The sequence below is a fragment of the Rhinopithecus bieti genome, unplaced genomic scaffold (assembly GCF_001698545.2).
Source record: "Rhinopithecus bieti isolate Rb0 unplaced genomic scaffold, ASM169854v2 scaffold_6371, whole genome shotgun sequence".
NCBI lineage: Eukaryota > Metazoa > Chordata > Mammalia > Primates > Cercopithecidae > Rhinopithecus > Rhinopithecus bieti.
This window is the reverse complement of record NW_016805121.1, coordinates 229878-255072: the sequence shown is the minus strand read 5'-3', so window position 1 is coordinate 255072 and position 25195 is coordinate 229878. Positions and strand designations below refer to the sequence as shown.

At 35.3% G+C, this 25195-nt stretch overlaps 1 protein-coding gene across 1 annotated transcript in view; it reads left to right on the top strand.

The window, feature by feature from the left end:
* The window catches only part of SLC26A7 (solute carrier family 26 member 7), a 143105-nt gene that overhangs the window by 98477 nt on the left and 19433 nt on the right, over nucleotides 1-25195 (top strand). Inside the window, exons 10-15 of the mRNA XM_017871205.1 lie at nucleotides 1661-1738; nucleotides 2748-2843; nucleotides 9464-9570; nucleotides 10586-10652; nucleotides 13709-13846; nucleotides 16616-16664. Of these exons, the coding sequence (XP_017726694.1) occupies nucleotides 1661-1738; nucleotides 2748-2843; nucleotides 9464-9570; nucleotides 10586-10652; nucleotides 13709-13846; nucleotides 16616-16664 (535 nt within the window). The remainder of the gene's footprint in view (nucleotides 1-1660; nucleotides 1739-2747; nucleotides 2844-9463; nucleotides 9571-10585; nucleotides 10653-13708; nucleotides 13847-16615; nucleotides 16665-25195) is intronic.

Here is a 25195-nt window from a genome sequence, read left to right as displayed (position 1 = left end):
TTCCTTGAGCTGCTGTGAGCTCCACCCAGTTCGAGCTTCCCAGCGTCTTTGTTTACCTACTTAAGCCTCAGGGATGGCGGGCACCCCTCCCCCAGCCTCACTGCTGCCTTGCGGTTAGATTGCAGACTGCTGTGCTAGCAACGAGGGAGGCTCCGTGGGCGTGGGACCCTCCCGGCCAGGTGTGGGATATAATCACCTGGTGTGCCCGTTTGCTTAAAGCGCAGTATTGGGGTGGGAGTTACCCGATTTTCCAGGTGTTGTGTTTCTCAGTTCCCCTGGCTAGGAAAAGGGATTCCCTTCCCCTTGCACTTCCCAGGTGAGGCGATGCCTCGCCCTGCTTCAGCTCTGGCTGGTCAGGCTGCAGCAGCTGACCAGCACCGATTGTCAGGGACTCCCTAGTGAGATGAACCCAGTACCTCAGTTGAAAATGCAGAAATCACCGGTCTTCTGTGTCGCTGGCGCTGGGAGTTGGAGACTGGAGCTGTTCCTATTCGGCCATCTTGCTCCCCATCCATATTTTTTTAAATTGCTGAGTTGTATTTTATTGTATAGATGTACTGCAATTTATTCACCAATTGGTTGATATTTTAGTTATTTATGATTTTGGTGTTTATGAATAAAGGTTCTAGAAATACATATTTAGGTTTCACGTGGACATGTTTCATTTCTCTTAGGCAGTCCTGAGTCATAAGGTAAGCGTATATATAAGTTTATAAGACACTGTCAAACTGTTTCAGAGTGGCTGTACCATATTGCATTCCCACCAGCAATGCCTGAGAATTCCAGTTGCTCTGAGTTTTTGCCAGCCTTTGATATTGATTGTTTGTTTATATATTTATTTTTAATTAAAGCAATTCTACTAGGTCCAAATTCCCTTTGATATCTCCATAATGATATTCTAGGCATCTTCGTGGCCCTGTGAAAGCCTTCTTTTCTCTTGTTAGGAAGGCAGTTTGGCCAAATATTTTATTAAGTCCTGAACATTTGCTTCTGTGAAATCAAGTTCTTCATCAAGTGGAATATGGCTGTAGGAGTCAGGTGAACTGAATTGCCTTTTGTCAGCAGGCTGGCTGGTTAGAACATAATACTAATGGCCTTTCAGGCTTAGGAAAATGAAGCCTGTTCCACTGCCAGAGATCACTCCCATATCCCATATAACTACTTCACAACTGGAGCCTTTACTAACAAAGAACTCCAAATAAGAGGGTAAATGCTTCAGTGGAAATTATCAGCACAGAAGTACCCTAAGCCACATATTCAGTTATTGCCCAAACAACCTCCTACAAAATAAGGAGGGGAGTCAGGCTAAACACCAACAGGCTAAAGAACTTTTAATTGAAATGTCACTTTCACTATTAAACAAAAAAGCCATCGCTGTGATGTGTGATAACAGTTGATGGTGTCCTATTTCTTTGTGTGAAATTGCTTTTCTCTCATCACTGACTTAATTTGATTGCACCAGTTTGTCGGCTGTCACATTCAACTTCCCTCAGCTGCAAAATATAGATAATGACAGTCTAAGCAATTTAACAGTTATGTTGCAACATTTTGTTTCTTCTAATCAAGATAAACTAAGAATTATCCCCCCAACCCATAACTTTGACATAATAAAAAAGTTCAAGGTTTTCTTTTTTCTTTTTGTCTGTCTTGTATTTTACAGGTGGCTTGTCTAATATCTTGCATTTTCGTCCTTATAGTCATCTATGCAATAGGACCTTTGCTTTACTGGCTGCCCATGGTACGGTAGTGCTTTTTCACTATCTACTTTTTAATTTAACTTTTCATGAGAATCATTGTATATAAAATTTCTTGGAAGTATAACCTCAATAATCATAAATCTAGAAACCATGTTACAGAAGTAAAGTCTGAATGAGGGAGGTATGGAAAGCTACCACATTTGAGGCAGGCGTGGGAGGGGTACTGTGGCTGTTTCTTTTAAGTTTTGGCTCTCACGTAAGAATAGCATTGTGGAAATAGATTCATTCTGTGCTCATCTGGAGGGTGAAATTAGGCATAGTTGGTTATAAGAAGTATAAATTTTACTAAAACTTTGACTGTTAGAAAAACATATGTGCTAAGGCAAGGAAATAGGAAACAAAATACAGCTTCCCATTGTTGATATGTCTGTTATACAAAGTGACTCAGAACATTAGTGCCAGTGTTTCACCTTCTTCTTCATAAGGCTGAAGCACCAAAGGAATGCAAAACACTGGGCTTATGAAAGCCTGTCTCCATCCTTTGTTATTCTAATTTTTCATGTGTGTAGTGAGAATAAACCATTTCCATGGGAGAATCTTCCAATAATCAAGTTTGCTTTTCAAGAGAGTTATAAATATCTTCGGGTGAAGTCAGATAATTGACATTTAAGGCAATTATAAGAAAATATATGATGTACATATTTAATTTCATGCAACAAATACATTTCAAACAAATGACCATGAGTATGTATAGTTAAGAGGGCATTGAGCTTCATGACATTCATCCTTACAATTTACTTATTTTCTTTTTGTTCTTGTTGTTTAGAATTGTACAAATATTACTTTATGAATTTCTAGAATATATATTATTTTCCTAAAGTACAGTAATAGGTTAGTTTTAAACAAAACAAACATTGCTTTTGTCTTCTAATTGGTGACTGCTTTTCTCTATTAAGTACTTTAAAAACAAAACAATAAAATACCTTGGCCTTCTAAATTTACGTTACAATTTTTATGTTGCTTCATCTTCAACTTACATTTTATTTCTAGTGTGTCCTCGCAAGCATTATTGTTGTGGGACTGAAGGGAATGCTAATACAGTTCCGAGATTTAAAAAAATATTGGAATGTGGATAAAATCGATTGGGTAAGTAGAAATTTGATCTAAAACTATTCCTTTTCTGCTTAAACTTATGTTACCAAATACATACTAATAATTTTATTTTCAGCAGATAGATTTAGCCATTTGAGACTTGTATACTTTACAAACTACCATTTATTTTTTTCCAAAATCTTAATAAAAACATTGAAATATATATGAAACAGAAATAGAGTTTGGTCAAATTTTGATGAATGTGTAGTTTGAGAACTTTTAAAGAAATGCTAATAATTTCAGTGAATTTGGGATGCCCAATTTACAATGTGAATTAATTTTGGAAGTAAGACTTACCAGGGAAATAGACAGTAATAGAAATGTGACAATTTATAACCTGTATGAAAAACTATAATTAATCACTAAGAATGCATGCTGCGTGCACATAGGCTGAACCTCTTAATGGTGACCACTTTCATTCTAAATACAAAAGGTGTCATGAATTGCCTTTTAAATGGGTTACATTAAGAGAACCATGCTTGAAACAGATTAAAATATACTGAACCATGATAAAGTACGATTTCTACTAACATAAATAGCCCACTGATTCTAGAGAAACCTATCTATGCAAGAGCAATCCAGAATCCTCTCCCTCTCCAATATGGGAGACATACTTCATAAGTACCCTCTGTTTAGCTTTACTATGACAGTCATCATATTGAAATATAATTATTAATATGAAATACACATTTTCTCTTCTTCAGATCATTTTCTCTGAGAGATTTTGGGATATTATTTATGCTGGTGCCTACTTTCATAATATTCCTCCTGGGGCTCAGTATTACTGAGCTCTTACCAAAGTACAATGCTGGGCACCATGAGGAATGTGCAGATGAAAATAAAACTGTCCATTCTCTCCAGACAGTTATTTGTGGAGGAAGTAGACACAGAAACACAAACTTATTATGCAAGACAGGATAAAACATGACCTGGAGGGAAAAGTAGGAGCTTAGTTTTGGGGAAAATAGAGGCAGGAACATTTAATTTGGACTGATTAACATGAAAGACTGTCACAGAAGAGCTGAAATATGAACTGAGACTTGAAGGAACAGTATTTTGTAGGCAGAACAAGAGGCCAAAATTAACCATGACCTTTTAAAGGTGATATATGTTAGGTGGGTCATGGAAACAAAGAAATGAAAAGGTGCAAATTATTCAACAAGTTACTTGATTACCCTATGGTATTTGGCATGGGTAGAACATATAATGTGATGATGGGAGTAGTGACAGATGATGTTGGAAAAGTTAAGAATGGGTTGGATTGGGAAAGGGAACTCATGTCTTACAAATATGATTTGATTTCATTATGAAGGCAGTGAGACATCACTGAACGGTGAAATAAGAATAAAATGTATGTATTAGAAAGGTCACTTGAGTAGTTTGAGGAAGATGGATCAAACTGGTGAAGTATACAGAAATTTGAGCACTTCTTTAGCCCTTCAGGCATATAAATGAGGAAGGCCTAGACCAAGGCTGAGACCATGAAGTACAAGAAAAAATCAGATGAAAAATATCAAAGAGATTGTATTTGTTAGTCCTCACCACCAGTTCATTATATAATATGGATCAGTTGGAATGACTTCTGAGTTTTTATTTAGGAACACCAGTGGAGGAAGATGATATCATTCACTGAGTTATAGGATATAGAAAATTCTATTGTTTAGATGCATTTAGTGGTTATCTCTAGTCTTTTGGGAAAAAAAAAAAAAAAAAAGATTCTCCTACCTGAGTTATTTATTTCATCTCATTGTTTTCTGTACGTCACCAAGTAGTTTTCCACGAACTCATGTGTTTTATATTCCTTGAGCTATTTCATTGTGACAATATCTGCTTGTTTTCATACTAGAAAGAAGTTTTTGACTGAGTGTAAAATACTTTCTCTCAGGTCTTTTTAATCTTAACATTATCTTTAGGCATTGAGGGATAAAGTAGATTTTATCCCTCATAATTTTTTTGTTGTTATTATAAGTAACTTGTTTTTCTACATGGATGCCCAATGAAGTTCTTTCTTCTTACTTACGAAGTTTGGTACTATTATCAGAATATTACTGTGGTTGAGCACTCAGTTTCAAATTTCTGAGCATGACATAATCTTTTGATCTCATAATCAGGAATTATTTACAAAATTTTTCTTCTAATTTATCTTTGAATATTTTTTCAAATCTATGTATTCTGCTGTCTTTTAGTGAATTTTCTATTTGTTTTACTTTGTTTTCCTTCATATCTAAATATTTTCCCAGGATTATTTTGTTTTTCTGTGTAAGTGATTTATTTGGACTAGTCACATATCTCTGATTATGTATTTCTAGTTGTGATTATCTTACTTTTTAATTTTAAACATGGCTTTTATTTTCATTCATTTTCTTTCCTGAATTATTCTAGCCTGCCTGCTTTTATCTCCTTCTGTTTTCTGTTTTCATTTATCATTCCTTCTTTGAATTTTATATTTAAAGTTTCTTTCCTGAGATTATATTGCCTATTACATATCCAAATCTATCTTTTGCCTCTTATTCATTATTTTCTTTCTTATTTTCCTCATTTCCATGAATAGAGCCCTTGATGATTCATTTAGAATTGTAATGCATTTTTAGGGGACCCATTTGCTGGAAAACAACATAGGGAGAGCAGGAGGTTGGAAATGAGGTAGAGCAGCCCGCAGTTCTGATTTAGATCATTGAAGCAAAGCCTCAGAAATCACAGGTTCACTGGTGATCTCACGCTGTTGTCATTTCTCCATTCTTCATCTTGTTTTACTTCCTCCAGTCACCTTTACTTAGGAAGTCAGATTGTAAGTGATACAAATGGCCTTTCACTCTGCAGTCCTCTGGTATTAAATAAATCTCTATGAGTACATTTCATTTTTCTCTGGTAGCCCATCTTTGACCTTAGAACTTAGAAGCTGTTGCCCCTAAAAGCTCTTACCAGATTATTGTATAGAATTTTCAGGATTCTGGCATTTAAATAAAAATCTATACTTGATTGAGCTCTGAGGATAAGTTTATTGGCTTCTAGTGTCCTCCTTGATTATCATCCAAATTTCACAGTATTTGGCAAGTCTATATCGTATTTTGTAGTTAGAAGTTTTGACCATGTTCTGGCTTCATTGATGCTGATTTTTTCCCTTCTGTATTCACATTTTATATTGTTTTGGGTGGATTTCAATAGAGGAGGGTTGAGTAAAAATGCCTTTAATATACTCTCTAAATCTGATATCCAAATCTATACTTAGAACATTAATTCTAGCAGCAGTATGGCAGGTGGTTTACAGTGCAGATAACAAAAGCAGAGAGTTAAGTAGGACACTGTCAAAAGAGTTGAGGAAAGGAACAGTGTGAACTAACGTATCATTAATAATTTGAGAAAAGGATATGATTTGAGATATTTTTTCTTAATTTATAGAACTTGTGAAATGATTGGACAGGTAGATTAAAGAGGAGGAAAAGTAAAATGTGATTCCATACCTTCTGATTAGAGTACTGAAGGATATTAGTATTATAACTGAAGGAGAACATTGGAGGAAGGACAGGTTCTCGGGTGAAGTTAATGAGTTTGCATTTGGACATGTTAAGTTTGAAGGTGTTTGATAGCTAAAAATTGTTTAAGAGCTTAGAATTTGTAGTCTCCTACTTAGATGTGATAGTTAAATACTTGGAGTAAGTAGGCAATAGGGTGCAGGCAAAGATACGGTGTGAGAAAGGTGACGTGGATATAGCAGGTGCATGATGATTCAGTGGGACATTGGGTTTAGCTTGAAAATAGCCTTCTATGGTTGGAGTGAATAGGTATCTCTTAGTCGCCAAGGGATTCAACAGTGAAAAGCCATGGATTATTGGGTTATTGGGCACAGCATTCAAAGGATTATTGGACTATTGGGTGCAGCATTCAAAGTATGAATATTGCACAGACTTTTGTGGATATAGGCTATATACCCAATATGTATAATGTCTAGATTACTAAATAGATGGACTATGCCTAGAATATCATGGAAGTGAAATTATCCAAGATATGGGTGTGTGGGTGTGTCAACTAATTTGAAGGTTTAAAGTTTAAAATATCATGTACATAGTCATCACATGGAAAATTAGAAACTGTTTCACCTCTACATTTTTTATTATGCTTTAAGTTCTAGGGTACATGTGCACAATGTGCAGATTTGTTACATATGTATACATGTGCCATGTTGGTGTGCTGCACCTATTAACTCGTCATTTACATTAAGTATATCTCCTAATGCTATGGCTCCCCCCTCCCCTCTCCCCACAATAGGCCTAACAGTTTAATATTGATGCTATTTTGAGTTGTTGGTCAAAACCCTCTTTGAAGTAATGAGAAAATAGTTGTCCAAAAGGAGACTTATTGGCTCAGAACTGAGTTTGAATAGCTGAACATTGGATACAGAATTCAGATCTGTAAAAATTTAATAATAGGGATCTGCCATAAAAACAGATAGTACAATAGTTAGGCTAGGGGGAAGTGAGGTAATTTAGTAGCTGTTAAACTGTGCTTTATGCTGATGTATGTTCTACAAAGACAAAGCATTGTGTGCCCTACTGAAGGTCAACACTGGGGTTAGTTTGTGTTTGGGGACTGTGAGTGCCAAATAGGGAAGAGAGCAAGTAGGAACACATAACAAAAAATAAAAAATAGGGGCCCAAGAGTCAACTAATTCTTGATAACTGTGACAACTAGCATTTGGGTCTTTAACAGGAATTATTACAGAATGCTATTGGGATTTATTCTAACCAATGGAACTATTTATTGGTCTATGTTATTAATTTCCATTTGATATTTTTTCAAAGCTATAAATGTAGCCCCAGGAAATAAGTAAGCATTTGGAAAGCCCAACTTATAATAGATGATGTTGTGGGAGAGTAAATATGCTTTAAAAATAGAACCAGATGGTACCAAAATTTCTGGTTGCTCTGATGAATTCTGGCCTCCAGGCTCTATGGTTTTTTATGTGGCAGGAACCAGGATCCTTAGTTCCCTATACCATATTGAATCGTGGAGGATGGCCCAGAGGAATTAGACTTATAAAGCTTTTGGTGAGGTATTATTCTGCCATACTTGGGCAGATTCAGTTAGCATTTGAGAGTGAGTGAAACTCAGAGTCATCGTGGGAAGCAAAAATAATGGTCAAAAACTTGCAGCCTTGTTTTGTATATGATTAAGTATAGCATAATACACCAGGAAGAAAAAAACACTATATATGAACAGAAGACGCAAATGGCTGTGTGTTCACCTGAATAAAGAAAAACCATCTCAGCTGGGAATGATCTCATAATAAGTAATAACCTAGCATTACATTTGTAGATGATGGATCTTAATATGACATTCATTTAAATTGTATTTTCTCTTTTACTCCAGAATGTTTGTTTGTCCTACATCAAAAGGAATTTTATGGATAAAATTCCCTCCATTTGCTTCCAAGGGCTCAGCTTTTCAAAAAAGCCTGTTAAGAATCACTCAAACTTAGTGTAGATAAATAATCCAGACAAAGGAGAAGCATTTCAAAAACAGCAACAAAAAAGAGCCCTTTAGAAATAGTTATTTCAGACTTGTCTGAAAAACATTTACACTCCTTCCCTCCCCAAGATTCTGCTATTTTTAGAATACAGAAACGTTTCTAACTTCCTCATTTGTGTATGGAATTAAAATATGTTTTCAAAGATGTTTTAAAGTGATAATATAGCTATTAGGACAGAAATAAACAAATTTAGAATTGCAGTCAGAGGCAAAGTGCTGCAAGTTTTGGGAGGAAAAGACAGAGGTTAAAAACGTTGTTTGTTTACTGTTTGATAAATGCAAGATTTAGTGTTAAGAAAATATAATCTGTATTTCACAAATTATTTTGCTTTTAAAGATATTTTTTCAGCACTAGGCTTAGAAATTCCAACTATAATACAATATCTTGTTGCAAATTATAATTTTAAGTGGTAAACAAAACAGCAATAACTTTGGTATTCCAACTAAAAGAGAATTAGAGTTTCATGTAATCTTTTGAAATGTTCCCAAAAACCAAGTTGGCCCTTTTATATTTTAGCTTTCGTAATGAATGGCCCCTTACAAATAAAATTATAATGATCTCCATAATGATTGATCTAAAAGTGGCATTGGCAGCATTGTTTGACTCAGTCATTTTAAAATTAGGCTTCCTGAGCCTTATGTATTAATAAATGACATTAGTTATTTTTATGGCAATCCTAGAAGACAAAATATTGTTGGGAATGACCAAAAATCTGTACACAATTGCTTGTAATAATATTACATTAAATGAGAAAGCGGTGGGAAATCATGGCATGCGTTTGAACCATACACATCAACCAACTATTTACAGATCTTAAATATAGTGTTTGTTGGGGATTGAACTAAGGCTTGTCAGTGTCTGGAAATAAAAGAAGAAACTTTTCCCCACCTTTGCTGCTGAGAATCTGATGGAGCAGGATTTGTTTCTGTATTTCTGAACTTCTGTTTACCACTTGTTAAATAGTATCTTCTTGCTGAGAGATCTGGTCACAAGAGTGTTAAGAATACAATTGTGAGGAACTTAGCAATCATGAGAAAGAAGTGAATTCCAAAGGATTCACAACTTCTGTTTCTTGTTTCTCTTTCAGGGCATATGGGTCAGTACATATGTATTTACAATATGCTTTGCTGCCAATGTGGGACTGCTGTTTGGTGTTGTTTGTACCATAGCTATAGTGATAGGACGCTTCCCAAGGTAGGATCCTATCTAAATGCTCTGTTTATTCTGACACAGCAGCAAAATACATGCTTACTTGCCATATGGTACTTGCTAGGTACTTTTATTTCTGTGTAACATATAGTACTACAATCTCATGTTTTTCTTGCTGTCAGAGAACTAGGGACAAACAGATAAGAAAATGTTTTATCTGCATATGATATTTAACAATGTTGATCTTAATGAAGATAAATAGCTTATCAACATTATAAAATAGAATATATAAACTCTTTTAAAATAAATAAACCCCTTAGCCTTATGCTGCATTATAGAGAGATTTATTTAAATTAAGTGAAGAGAGTTAGTAGCTAATGATCACAAATCATTTCACAATATAATTATTTGGAAAATTAAATAACTTCAGAATATTTTATTCTTCAGAAGTCAGATTAATCTATTTTCTAGATAATTTATTGAGAAACACACTCTCTTTTTGTCATTTTACTGAAAATTTATAAATCATTTCCCTAGTCTGACCAATTCTTTTCTGCTTTACAAAGTATTCATCTGGGAATAATGTTTCTATTTACTTCACATCCATCTTTCCATTAAAGTTATTTGTGACATAATGTATTCTAAAAAATGTTGTTTTATTTCTATAGAGTCTTTCTTTATAGAATTTATATATTCAGATTCAATATTATCCAGTCCTATCTTGCCATTGATTCTTTCTTTTCTTGCTTTTCATTAAAACAGTATTTTATCAATGCTGCATACTCTCTTGCCTTTTCTCTTTTATAATTCTTCTTTACTAATGCACATCTAGTAGCTTGGAGAGATGGGACTCTATTTATATGCCTCTGTTGTTAGCCTCTATCCCCAAATATCCTAGAGATATGTAGATTTACCAATGTCCTCTTATGAACAAATGGGTTATAGAATTTAAATCATTTCAGATACATTCTAGTTATTAAATGACTACTTTTGGTTTCTTCATTGTTTATATAATGATTAGGAAATGACTTGTTTTGTTTTCTATCTGCTTTAATTTTAGAGCAATGACTCTAAGTATAAAAAACATGAAAGAAATGGAATTTAAAGTAAAGACAGAAATGGACAGTGTAAGTTTAGTTTTACTTTTCCTTTATGCAATTGTTAATAATTTTGTGGGTGAGATAATTTTAAGATATCACCAAAATAGATAAATTATGATAGTTAAAATATAATTGTTTTAATTAGTATAAACTTCGAATGGTACATATGTGATCACAATATATGTGACAAACGACATGCAACAAATCAATAGAACAAAAGAAAATCTCTTTGGATTCAGCATTCAAATAAAAGCGTAGCGTGGTTCCTAGAACTACAGTTCACTGTAGAATCATGGCCAAGATTGATTCAGGCATTTGGACACCTCTTTTCCATTACTGAGTTGCATAATCAAACTAAACTGATAGTCTATTCTGAATTAAGTCATGGAGAAAGATAGAAAATAGGAAAGGGAATGAAGCAAATTTGGTTCATGGTATTGCTTTTTTTTTTTTTTTTTAACTCAGTCAACTGTATGTTAGCAGAGGATAATTCAGTCCAGTGGCTACAGAATGCCAATAGAATTGGTTTCTTACACAGTGGGAACCTTTTTAAGGACACAACTTGTATAAACAGTCTTGCTCTGCTCATGCTTAGGAAAGCCAATTGATTATGTCTGAATTCTAGTTTGTTGTTCTAAAGGATGACTATAACAGTTTAAAGTGAGGGGGAAAATGTTGACTTGAAATATTTTTGCCAATTAAAAAAAATTGCCCTCATTTTGAACCTGCTTTGTAAATGTTTGACTAACCTTTTTCCCTTTATTTTTCACATACACTTGTTTCAGTATCTCATAATTCCCCTAAGGATAGAGTAAACTGGCCTCCCGCCAGAAGGACCAGTGTCAGGGTATTTCCAAATAGACTGGAAGTAGGAAGCAGCATCAGGAACCCTCTGCAGCACCCAAGGGAATGGCTTATGTTTTTAATACTATGGAAAGATTTGTTTCACAGAGAGCTATTTGGATTCAGGGCCTTCCAGGGTGTTCTAGGCTCAAGTTTTCCACCAACTTTGCCTTTTGTTTCTTTCCTTAATTTTTCCATGGGAATTTAGTGCTTGTGCAAAGCCCCAGACTGACTTTTGGGCCCCTGAAGTCCCCTGTGTATCCACACCACAAGTACACATGTATTAGCCCTGACCTCCTCAGCTTTGAGACTGAATTTGGCTTTGGATTTGACTATTTTCGGCTTAAACATCACTGTTTAATAAATTCTGTCTAATCCTTAACTACTTCTTGGGCTAAACATGTAGAGAAGTGAATGAGGGGATTTACAGGAAGATGAAAATGCTAGAAATTTCTCCACATCTTTAAGTCTTGATTGGTTTTGGTCTAGTCACTGACCTGAATAATAACTGTTTCACATGGAGATTTTAATTTTATTATAATATTACATCTCTCTAATTTCTCAATGTTTTTTATAAAAAATAAAAGGGACAAAACTAAGATAAAGCAAGAGTTGAATGTAAGTTCTCAGGTGGAATTTTCAGCTAAATTAAAATAATCTGTCAATTATCTTTTCCATTTATGCACTCTTCCGCCTCTTCTTCATGTGAAATGACCCTTCGTGATTTGAGAGATCTCTTCCCACTCAGTGAATTTAACCCCACTGATAATTTCTTTTCTAGAACAATTTGAATCTCTATTCTTTAACAAATACATTTTTTTCATATTAACTTAAAACAACCCACTGGCACAATCACGTAGTTCAGGGTTGTCCAATCTTTTGGCTTCCCTGGGCCACACTAGAAGAAGAATTGTCTTGGGCCACACATAAAACACATTAACACTAATGACAGTTGATGAGCTAAACAAAAATTGCAAAAAAAGTCTTATAATGTCTTAAGAAAGTTTATGAATTTGTGTTGGGCTGCATTCAAAGCCATCCTAGGCGGCATGTGGCTCACGGGCCATGGCTTGGACAAGTTTGATGTAGTGTGATTAGAGGGTCAGGCTAAGCTTTGGTGCTTTGGAATGACTAATATGACAGGCCTAAGAGTTAATTTTTATTTTTTGTTTCTAAGAGGTTTACTCTTGTCCGAACATTAGTTTGACAACTTAAGGTCTGTTTGTTTTCTTGAGTTATTTGTTGCAAATCTCCTCACTTTGCAAAGTTCAATCAGTTTTGTAACTATAGGAACTTTTTGAGATTTTCTAGTTTAAACATTTGTCTCACTTTTGGAAATGAGGGAACTGAGAGAAGTTAAATGAATTGTCCAAATTAACATACTTAATGTTTTCTTTCTTTCATACTTCTATCCTCTGTCTGTATGCATCGCTATTCTTTGCATCTCCTCTTCTATGGAAGTAAAGCCTGAAAGAGTATTGCTTACTTAGTTGATAAAGACTTGTCATTTTGTAGAATTTACCCTCCTTTCCATTTCTAGATCAGACACTTGCCCCAAAGGTCATAGAGAAAACTGTTTTAGTTGAGCATCACCAAGTGATGGGAAAATGGGCAAAGCAGACACCTTTTGTGTCAAAACTTTTCCTTCTTCCTTTCTGCATCGCTCACCACATCCTGGCAATCCAGTTCCTAGGCCTGCCCAAAGTAAAGTTATATTCCTACTACTACCTGTAGGTCTCTGTCTTCAAATTACAACTATTAATCACCTGTAAAGTATTTCAGCTGAAGGAAAGCTATGTCATTATGAGGTAAATAACTGATGGTTGACCCTTTAGGACACATTTTCATTAAAAAAAAGTACTGATGGTTAAGTAAATTAATTTTTAATTGATAGATTGAATAAAAGAAATACTTTTGAAAGGATAGGACTTCCTGGAACTCTTTGGATAGTCTAGGCTACTGCCTCCCGAAAAACCAGCTAGGAAGAATAAGGGCCACTTTCTTAAAAGCTGCCAACTTATCTTGCCATTATTAATGTTTCTTAGTAAACAGGAAATATGTATTTCCCCTAAGGAAGTGTGATAGTACATTAAGGCCTCTAAATACATTTTAGTGATCAAAATGTTAATTGAGAGATTGCTCATAAAACTGAGTGACATTTAGACCTGATTGTTTGTTGGCTATAATTCTCTATTATTTAATTCAGAGTTCTAAATCTGTTTCTTTTTCTCCTCTAAAAGGAAAACCTGCAGCAGGTGAAAATTATCTCAATAAACAACCCGCTTGTTTTCCTGAATGCAAAAAAATTTTATACTGATTTAATGAACATAATCCAAAAGGAAAATGCCTGTAATCAGCCACTCGATGATACCAGCAAGGTAGGATCAGTGGTTTGATTAGAATGTCATACTACATGTAACCTTATATCATGACAATAAAACATATATCAAGTAAGTAATAATACATCACACAAGTATTTCGAGATCTCTCCCTTCAGCAAAACCTATGATTATTTGATTCTTTTAGTTGATTTTTAGGTAATCACTCTCTTGTTCATTCATTGATTTATTCAGCATATATTTAGTGGACATGTGTCACAGGTACTATAGCACTGAAAAGAATAAATAAGACAAATGATCTAATTTAATGGATCTCTTAACCAATCTCCAGAGGATTTTTTTGTTTTGTTTTGTTTTGTTTTGGACGGAGTCTTGCTCTGTCGCCCAGGCTTAGTTCAGTGGCGCCATCTAGGCTCACTGCAAGCTCCGCCTCCCGGGTTTACGCCATTCTCCTGTCTCAGCCTCCTGAGTAGCTGGGACTACAGGCACCCGCCAGCAGGCCCAGCTAGTTTTTTTGTATTTTTAGAACAGACGGAGTTTCATGGTGTTAGCCAGGATGTTCTCAATCTCCTGACCTCATGATCCGCCCGCCTCGGCCTACCAAGTGCTGGGATTACAGGTGTGAGCCACTGCACCCGGCCGAAAGGATCTTTTTTTTAAACCAAAGAAAAGGCATTAGAACTAACTCTAAACATGATGGAATATGATAAATGACTTCAGAGACGCATAAACTGTTGCAATCATTTTAATAATATTATTATAAAATTCCAGAATTCTTTATCTCCATTTATGCTGTCAATTAACAGAGATACTGAATCAAATCTGCATCAGTATGATTTAATACAAATAAGCTATCTATTATCATTTGAATCCTTAAGCCCTCTGTAATGTTAGGAGTGTGGCCTTTGAGGCCAAGCTGCCTGGGTATGCCACTTACTACCTGTGGAATTTTGAGTTGTTGAATCTTTGTTCTTCAGTTTTCTCACATGTAATTGAGATGATTAAATGAGTCAATGAAGGCAAAGCATTTAGAATAGTGCTTGCCCTACTCAACACTGTAACATCTTAGTTAGCATTATTAGTTTGGTTGACTACTGTCTCTGTGAAACTTTCCTTGACTCCTCTAGAGCACAAGGATTGCTTCTTTTTCTTGTGTCCTTGAGCTACTTATTCCCAGTCATTTAGGTACATAGAAGATCTTGACCCTCCCATTTCTGATGTCTTAGGAGCTGTCCTGAACCACATTCTTGTCCCTTACAGCTTCACACTTCTGCCTTTGGGCCTTACCCTAATTTGTACCATAGAAGCCTTATATACAGGATCAGATATGTAATTTACAGGGGCCCAGTGCAAAATGAATATGTGAGGTCCCCTGTTCAACAATTATTAAGAATTTCAAGATGGTGACAGAATATCATTAAACCAGATTGGAGACCTTTCTAAGCATGGGCCCCTTTTGGGAGGAAAACTGTGGAGGTAAAGTGCCCTTCTCATCACACTGTATCAAGGGTACCTGCAATCAACATGATTTATCAACATGTTTATTCTACCTTGATCACCTGGATAAGGGAGTGTTTGCCAGGTTTCTCCACTGTAAAGTGACTCCCTTCTCTTTTATTCTGTGCTCTCCAGAAGAAAGTCACTGTGTGCAGCCCACACTTAAGAAACATGGAGTTATGATCCACCACCTTAAGGGTCGAATATCTACATAAATTATTTTGAAGTTCTTTTCACGGGAGATTTCACATGAAGTATTTTTAAGACGAGGGAAAGGAAACTCAAGTTCACTGAATCTCTCTCAGGGGCCGGTCCCTTTAGTCAAGCTAACTTAATCATCACCAACCCTGAGATGTAAGTGGCGTTACCTGAATGTTACATAAAAAGGGAGGTAGAAATTGAGAGAGATAAAATAACCTGATGGAAATTGTATAGCTGATAACTGTGAGTCAGGCTTACAATACATAAGCTGTGGCTATAAAGAAGAGAAAACAGAGGTTCTGTAGTCAGCCTTTAAGATAAAAACTCATCTTGTGAGAGAAGCAGTGTAATGTAGTGGTTGGGAACAAGAGGCTTGGAATTGGAAAGGCATGAACTTTGGTTCTAACCCATGCTCTTACTAGCTTTGTGACTTTGGTGAAGTTATTTAACCTTTTAAATCTTTGACTCTCTTATATAAAAAATAAAAATTGTCACTTCATACAATTTTTCTGAGGATTAAATAATTAGTGTGAAGTCCTTGGCATACAGTGAGGACTGAAGAAATATCAACTGCTATCATCATGATTAACAAAAATAGCAATAGTACATTATTTGCGAAGTAGATAGCGCATGATCTCATTAGAGGCATCAATTATTGTCAGACAAGATTAACTGTAGGATACAGAGCTGGTTTTTTGTTTGTTTTTTAATCCAGCATTTTCATGTAGTGGTAATATATATGATCAGTGGTTCTCCCTCTTAAAATGCAATGTTAATAAAGATGATTTCTGATTGAATATGTTACTTTAAAAATGTGCAAATGTTTAATTTCTAATCCAAAATCAAAACAAACTTAGTCTTGCAGGAAATATTCTGAAGAAGACAGTCTTACTGATAACATAAATTATTTACTGAATTGCTATATACTTAGAATTAATTATCATTTTATTATTTCAAAGTTTGTTTTATACATTATTCTGAAGAGAATGCTAGTGAAAATAATTTTGGAGACTACTTTTTTGTTATTCTTTCTAAATAAAAGAATGATGTGATTTTTTCAGACAAGTAAAATTTTATAACATTTTCTTCTTAATGTTTGTTTTATTTTAGTGTGAACAAAACACGTTGCTCAATTCCCTATCCAATGGCAACTGCAATGGTGAGTTAGCTTTAAGGAAAAAGAAAATCTAAGTGTTTGACTTGAATATAGACCAGAGAATAAAATCTTCCCCTTCTCCTCATCTGCCTCCCTCCTCTGTTCTTCTTCCTCTTTTCTCCTAATTTTCCTCTTCCCTCTACTCTCCTCCTCCCTTCTACTGGCTTTAGCTTAAGCTTATGTTACCAAATAAGCACTAATACTTTTATATGCAGAAAATAGATTTAGCCATTTGGCTCCTTCTCCCTTCTCTACTCTTTCTTTCTCCCTCCTCCTCTCCTGTCTTCTCCCTCTCCCCTTCACTTCTACTCTTCTTTCTCTTCCTCCTCTGTCTTCTTCTTTCTTCCTTTTTTTTCTATTTTCTCCATCTCCTCTTTCTCTCTTCATTCTTTTCTTCCTTTTTCTATTTACTTCTTCCTCTTCCCTATTCTCTCTTCAATCTCCTCCTCTTTTCTTCTTCCCTCCTCTCTCCTTTTCCCTCTCCTTCTTCTTCCTCCTCTCCCACCTCTTTTCCTTTTCTCTCCTCTTTCCTCTCCTTCTTCTTTTCATTTACTTAAATGTTTGACCCACAAATTGAAATTCATGGCATTAGTGTAGTTTTAATATGGATGAGGATTTATCATGAAATATATCTTTGAATATATTTTGGATCGCCACCCAAAACAAACCAGCAATTTAAAGCTATTACATGTTCAGATTTACCTGCAAAATCAGGTGACAAGAACAAATGTTTTGATGGTGGATGCTTGTTAAATTACCAGGTCAAAGTTCTCTAGAAGTTTAATTATCTTTCTTTGCAAACTGATGAATTGATGTGACCGCTGTCTCAGTAGAGAGAAAATTAAAAGATATACAAGAAAATATGGATGAGAAGTGTTGTGATATTATAACTAAATGATAACAAAAGAGTTGAAACAAATTTGTATATTTATCTTTTAATTTGATATTTACTAAGATTAAAGCCTCAGTGTAGTTAAATTATTCATAATTGTGACTTTTATTTAATATAAAAGGTTTTACAAAATTTCTTTTTTGTGTGTCATGCAATATTTTGCTTAGCCAATTTATTCTAGTAGGTGGAAATAAAAGGTGGATTTGTTATTGCGATAGTCTTTGATTAAATATCTTAGTTGTATTATTTCTTATTTTGAATTTTAGGAAATAATTTTAGTTACAAATGGGGCTGTTATATTTTTAAAAAGCTTACTATGGGAAGCTACATCTATTACCCTTAAACATAGGCTTCAAAATAACTATATTCTTTTTAGCATGGAGCTAAAGAAATAACATGATTTTTAATAAGAATGGAAATAGCATTATACCATTTTCCTGTTTATTATTACGTCACAGGTTTGGGAAGAAAATAGGGTTGCATGCTGAAAATTCAGGGTGAAAACTGGGCGATTTTTTAACTTCTCTCTTTTCTTAATAAGGGGAAGTCAATTATGAATCTATTTTTTAAATTTACTTTAAATAATTTTTATTTTATTTTAGATTCAGGGGAGACATGTGCAGGTTTTTATTACATTGGTATATTGATTAGTACTGGGGTATGGCTTCTAGTGAATCTAGCACCCAAATAGTGAAAATAGTACCCAGTAGGTAGTTTTTCAACTTTCTCCTCATCTTCTCTCCTCCCTACTTTTGGAGTTCCCTGTGTCTATTATTTCCATTTATATGTCCATGTGTACTTATTGCTTAACTTCCACTTATAAGTGAGAACATGTGGTATTTGGTTTTCTATTTCTGAATTAATTCACTTAAAATAATGACCTCCAGCTCCATCCGTGTTGCTGCAAAAGACATAATTTCATTCTTTTCTATGGCTGTGTAATATTCCATGGTGTATATATAGTACATTTTCTTTATCCAGTCCACTTAGGTTGATTCTATGACTTTTCTATTGTGAATAGTACTGTGATAAACATAAGACTACAGGAGTTTTTTTTTTTTTTTTGGATAAAATGATCTCTTTTCCTTTGGGTAGATACACAGTAGTGGGATTGCTAGGTTGAATGGTAGTTCTCTTTTTAGTTCTTTGAGAAATCTCCATACTGTTTTCCATGGTGGAGGGCAGGGTTTGAACTAATTTACATTCCCACCCACAGTGTGTAAGCATATCCTTTTCTCCATATACTTACCAACATCTGTTAGTGTTTGACTTTCTAATAATAGCCTTTCTGACAGGTGTGAGATGGTATCTCATTTGATTTTGATTTGTATTTCTCTGATGATTAATGATGTTGAGCATTTTTTCATGTTTGGTGGTCACATGTATGTCTTCTTTTGAGAAGCATCTGTTCATGTCCTTTGCTCAGTTTTTAATGGGGTTATTTTCTCTTTCTCACTGGAGTTCAAATTCCTTATAGATTCTAAATATCAGTCCTTTGTTGGATGCATAGTTTGCATATATCTTTTCCCATTCTCTAGGTTGTCTGTTTAATCTGTTGGTTGTTTCTTTTGCTGTGCAGAAGGCCTCTAGTTTAACCTAAGCCCCATTTGTCTACTTTTGTTTTTGTTGCATTTGCTTTGAGATCATACTCATAAATCTTTTGCTTACAGCAATGTCCAGAAGAGTTTTTCCTAGGTTTTCTTCTAGAATTTTTATAGTTTCAGGTCTTATATTTAAGTCGTTAATCTATCTTGAGTTAATTTTTGTATATGGTGGAAGTAGGGGTCCAGTTTTATTTGCCTGCATGTGGCTAGCCAGTTTTCCCAGAACCATTTTTGAATGAGGAGTCCTTTCTTCATCTTTAATATTTGTTGATATTGTTGAAGACCAATAGGTTATAGGTATGTGGATTTATTTCTGGATTCTCTATTCTGTTCCATTGATCTATGTATCTGTTTTTGTACCAGTACCATGCTTTTTTGGTTACTATACCTTGTAGTATAGTTTGAAGTTGGATAATGTGAAGTTTCCAGCTTTGTTCTTTTTCCTTTAGGAAAATTTTGAATTATTTTAGCTCCATTTTGGTTCCATATGAAGTTTTGAATTATTTTTTCTATTTCTGTGAAAAATGATATGTGTTAGGAATTGCATTGGATCTGTAGATTGTTTCAAGTAGTAGTAATTTTAATGACATGGATTCTTCATTTCCATGACCATGGGATATTTCTCCACTTGTTTGTGCCATCTGCAATTTCTTTCATCAGTGTTTCATAGTTCTACTCGTAGAGGCCTTTCATATCCTTGTTTAAATGTATTCCTAGGTTTTTTTTTTTTTTGTGGAAGTTATGAATGGGATTGAGTTCTGGATTTGGTCTTTCAGCTTTGTTGGTGTACATAAATGCAACAGCTTTTGTGAATTAATTTTGTATCCTGAAACTTTACTGAATCATTCATTAGTTCCAGAAATCTTTGGGCAGAGTCTTTAGAGTTTTCTAGGTATAGAATTGTATCATTTGTAAAGACAGATAGTTTGACTTCTTCTTTTCCTATTTGGATATTTTTTATTTCTTTCTCATGCCTGATTTCTCTGGCTAGCACTTCCAGTACTTTGTCGAATAGTCATGGTGAGAGTGGGCATCCTTGTCTTGTTCCAGTTCTAAAGGGGAATACTATCAGTCTTGGCTCATTCAATAGACATAGACGGCTTTTATTATTTTGATGCATTTTCCTTTGATACCTAATTTGTTGAGGGTTTGTGTCATGAGGGGATGTTGCATTTTATTGAATACTTTTTTCTGAATTTATTAAAATAATCATATTGTTTTTCTTTTTAATTCTGTTTACGTGGTGAACCACATTTATTGATTTACAAATGTTGAACCATCCTTATGTCCCTGGAATAAAACCCACTTGATCACAATGAATTTTTGTTTCTGATGTGCTGCTGCATTCACTTTGCTACTATTTTGTTGAAAATTTTTGTGTCTTTGTTCTTCAGGGATATTGGACTTTAGTACTACTTTTTTATTGTGTCCTTACCAGATTTTGGCATCAGGATGACACTGGTTTCAAATAATGAGTTAGAGAGGACTCTCTCTTCCTCAATTTTTTGGAATAGCTTCAATGAGCTTGGCACCAGTTCTTCATTGTATGTCTGGTAGAATTTGCCTGTGAATCCATCTGGTTCTGGACTTCTTTTTGGTTGGTAGACTTTTTTTTATTACTGAATAAATCTCATAATTATTTATTGGTCTGATTAGGATTTCAATATCTTCCTGGTTCAATCTTGGGAGGTTGTATGTTTCCAGGAATTTATCCATTTCCTCTTTGTTTTCTAGTTTGTGTGCATAGAGATGGTCACAGTAGTCTCTGAGGATCTTTTGGATTTCTGTGCTGTCAGTTGTGATGTCACCTTTACCATTTTTCATTGTGCTTATTTGAATCTTCTCTCTTTTTTTCTGTTGGTTTATCTAGCTAATAGTCTATCAATTTTGTTTAGCCTTTCAAAGAACCATTGTTTCATTTCTCCTTGGTATTTTTTTTTGTCTCAATTTCATTTAGTTTTATTCTCATTTTTGTTATTTCTTTTCATCTACTAGCTTTGCGTTTGATTTGTTCTTATTTGTCTAGTTCCTTTGGATATGATATTAGGTTGTTAATTTGAGATCTTCCTATCTTTCTGACGTAGACACTTAATGCTATAAACTGTCCTCTTAACACCGTTTTTTGTTTGTTTTTTTGTTTGTTTGTTTTTGTTTTTGCTGTATCTTTGAGGTTTTGGTATGTTGTATCTCTATACTGATTTGTTTCAAAAATACTTTTTATTTCTACCTCAATTTCATTGTTTATTCAAAAGCCATTCAGGAGCAAGTTGCTTAGTTTCCATGTACTTGTGTGATTTTGAGAATTCCTCTTAGTATTGATTTATACTTTTATCCCACTGTATTCCAAAAAGATGCTTCATATGATTTGAATTTTTTTTGAATTTATTTAGATTTGCTTTATGATCAAGCATGTGGTCAATTTTACAGAACGTTCCATTTGCAGATGAGAAAAATGTATATTCTGTGCTTATTATGTGAAATGTTCTGTAGTTGTCTATTAGGGCTATCCAGTCAAGAATCCAATTTAAATCCAGAGTTCTTTTGTTAGTTTTCTGCCTCAGTGATCTTTCTAGTGCTGCCAGTGGGATATTGAAGTCCCCCACTATTATAATTTGGCCACTGTCCCTTTTCTTAGGTCTAGTCATATTCATTTTATAAATCTGGGTGCTTCAGTGTTTGATACATATATATTTAGGGATAGTTAAATCTTCTTGTTGAATTGAAACCTTTAATCATTATATAAGGCCTTCTTTGTCTTTCTTTTTTTTTTGCCTTTGTTGGTTTAAAGTCTGTTTTATTTGATACAAGAACAGAAACTCCTGTTCTTTTATGTTTTCCAATTGTGAGATAGATCTTTCTCCCCTCCCCTTACTTTGAGCCTGTGAGTGTCATTACACATAAAATGAGTCTATGGAGGAAGCAGATGGTTGGGTCTTTAAAAAAAAATCCATTTTGCCAAGCCATATCTTTTAAATGGAGCATATATGCCTTTTATATTCAAGGTTAATATTGATATGTGAGGTTTTGTTCCTGTCATAATGTTGTTACCTAGTTGCTTTGTAGTCTCAAATGTGTAATTGCTTTATAAAATTTGTGAACTTTGTACAAAATATGCTTTCATGATAGCAAGTATTGTCCTTTCATTTTCATGTTTAGAACTCTTGAACATTTCTTGTAGGGCTAGTCTGGTTGTCTTTAGCATTTCCTTGTCTGAGAAAGACTGTTTCTCCTTCTTTTATGAAGCTTAGTTTGATAGAATATAAAATTCTTGGTTGGCCTTTTTTTTTCTTCAAGAAGGTTAAAAATAGACCTCCAACCTCTTCTGACTTGTAATATTTCTGCTGAGACATCTACTGTTAGTGTAATGGGATTTCCTTTATAGGTAATTTAGCCCTTTTTTCTAGCTGTCTTAAAATTTTTTTTTTCTTCATGTTGGCCTTGGGCAGTTTGATGACTCTGCTTCAGTGATGTCTTCTACAGTATCTCACATGTGTTTTCTGAATTTCTTGTATCTGGATAATTACCTTACCTGCAAGATAAAAGACATTTCTCTGAACTATTTGCTAAAATATGTTTTTCAAATTGCTTACTTTTCCTTCTCTCTCAGGAATGCCTATAAGTTACAGGTTTAGTTGTATTACATAATTTCAAATTTCTTAAAAGCTTTGTTTGATTTTAAAGTACCTTTTCTTTATTTTACTGTCAGGGTTGATTTGAAAGACTAGTCTTCAAGGTCTAAAATTATTTTTTCTAGTATATTATTAAAGCTTTCAAATGTGTTTTGAAATTCCTTTAGCGAGTTGTTTAATTCTAGGTGCTCTATTTGGCTTTTATAAAAATATAGCTATTTTTCAAATCCTGAATTGTTTTCCAGTTTCTTTGTGCGGGTTTTCAACTTTCTTCTGGATCTCACTGAGTTTCTTTTGAATCTACATTTTGAATTCCTTACCTGTCATTTTGGACTTTTCCTTTTGGTTAGAATCAATTGCTAGAAAGCTAGTTTGATCCTTTGGAGGTTTCAAGACACTCTGTCTTTTTGTACTGCAGTAGTTCTTTCACTGATTCCTTCTCATCTGAAGGAACTCTTGCTTATTTTTGAATTTTATATAGTTTGGATGGGACTTTTACATTTTTCATTCTTTTTTCCCTTGAGGGTATACTGCAGGGTATGTTTTTTACAATCCTTTGTCTTCATTTCTGGGTGCTTTCAGGGCAAGGTTCTGCATGAGTTCCTTGTTTGTGGACAGCTTCTGTGCACTGGCTTTCTCAGATGCTGCCTATTGTAGTGGTATATTGAATGTAAGAGCCAAAACAGTATCTTCTGCAGGGTGCAGAGGTCTCAAGTAGCTTTTCTCCTGCACTAGCACTATGTCCTTCTGGCAGCAGGTTTTTATTTTGTGGGGCAGTTCAGAGCTGGCTCACTCTCCAGGAGGCTGAGGAGTGGAAGTACTCATTCTCATGGGAGGATGGCAAGGGGAGATCCTGTTGGGCTATGAGTAGGTCTCCAGGGAAGGGGCAGTGGGGCAAGCACCGGATTCTAATGCTGAGCTGGCAGGAATGCAATTTACCTCCCTATCGCACCCCTGCCTTGGGGCTCGTGACCTTCAGTTTATATAGACTTTGTCTTTTGGCTCATGGCTGCAAAGTGGCTGCAGACTGTGGATAAAGCCCTCTGTCCACTCCCACTAAAACCAACTCAGGGCAGAGCCACCTTCCCCAGTCCAGAGCAGACAACTCTGTAGGTTATGTCCTCCATTGCAGGGCTGCTGCTGTTCTGTATAGGAAGGAGAAGTTGGTCCCTGCTCATTGTGCAATCCCAGGCAGGGTGGATTCACTTTCAATGGTGGTGGAGCTGCCATGAGAAGCACTTTCTCCAAGTGCTTTCCTTCACACATACCAGCCCCCAGCAGGGAGAACCTCTTCTGGGTCTGCAATAGTGGATGAGGGGAGTGGGAGATGATCACCTCTCCATGTCTGTTCCTGGCTGCTGGTGCTGCCCCCCTTCAGTGATTGGTACCACATCTATGCTTCCTTTGTCCCAAGGGGCGCTTTGGTGAGCTGAGTGCCCACCCATAGAAGTGGCTGAAGGTTAGATCTCCAGGGGTCTGAAAGCTCCCCTGGGACCCACTGGTCCTCTGCACCTGCCAAAGTCAGAGGGGGTTGTAGAAGATGTTTGTGGGCAATCTGGTGGTACAGCGACTCAATGACACTGAATCTTCTGGCAGGGAAGAAGTCCACCATGGGTGCACAATTAGTATGGTGCCATCTTAGCTTAGATCTGAGGAGAGTGAGGGCACACATGTGTGAGCTGGTCACCTGTTTCTTTGACCCTGAGAAGTTCTCAAGTTGCCACCAACAGCATTACACAGTCACAAGAGCAGAAGGACTCCCTAAGAGTTTGGTAGTCTGCAGATTGTCACAGAGGTGAGGGGAACAGAGAAGCACCCCCACCTATATTTTCTATGGAATTCTGAGTTCCTCGGCTGCCAATCTCTCAGATTTTGCTGCTTTTTTGTATGCAACCCTGCTTCTTCTATTGGGATTTCTGACAGTTCCTGGCTCTCTTTCCTCAATATTCCATTCAGAACATGCCCATTAACCAACAACTTTGACCTAGTTTCTGAAGAGAACTGGTGTCTGATGTCCCTATTCAGCCATCTTGAAAAAAAATAAATTATGAATATTTTTAGAAAGCAAGAATGGCATGGTTACTGCCTTATTTCTCAAGTCTTAACTATTTTTCTTTTCCCATTGACTGTCTCTTTCATTTAACATTATTTCCCAAAGAATTTGGTATTTGTTTCTATTATGGCTTTATCACTAGGCACAAAAACTTAATAGATGGTCAATTAATGAATAAATGGAAAAAAGGGAGCAAATGAGGGAGGGAGAGCAGGAAAAATGAAGGCAAAATCACTGAAGTCCAAATCATTACCTAAATACTTGTTAGGATTATATAGGGTCATATGGTATATAAAATTAGCATCACTCCTTGGTAAGAAAGAAAAAGAAACAAGAAAGAAATGAAATATATAATT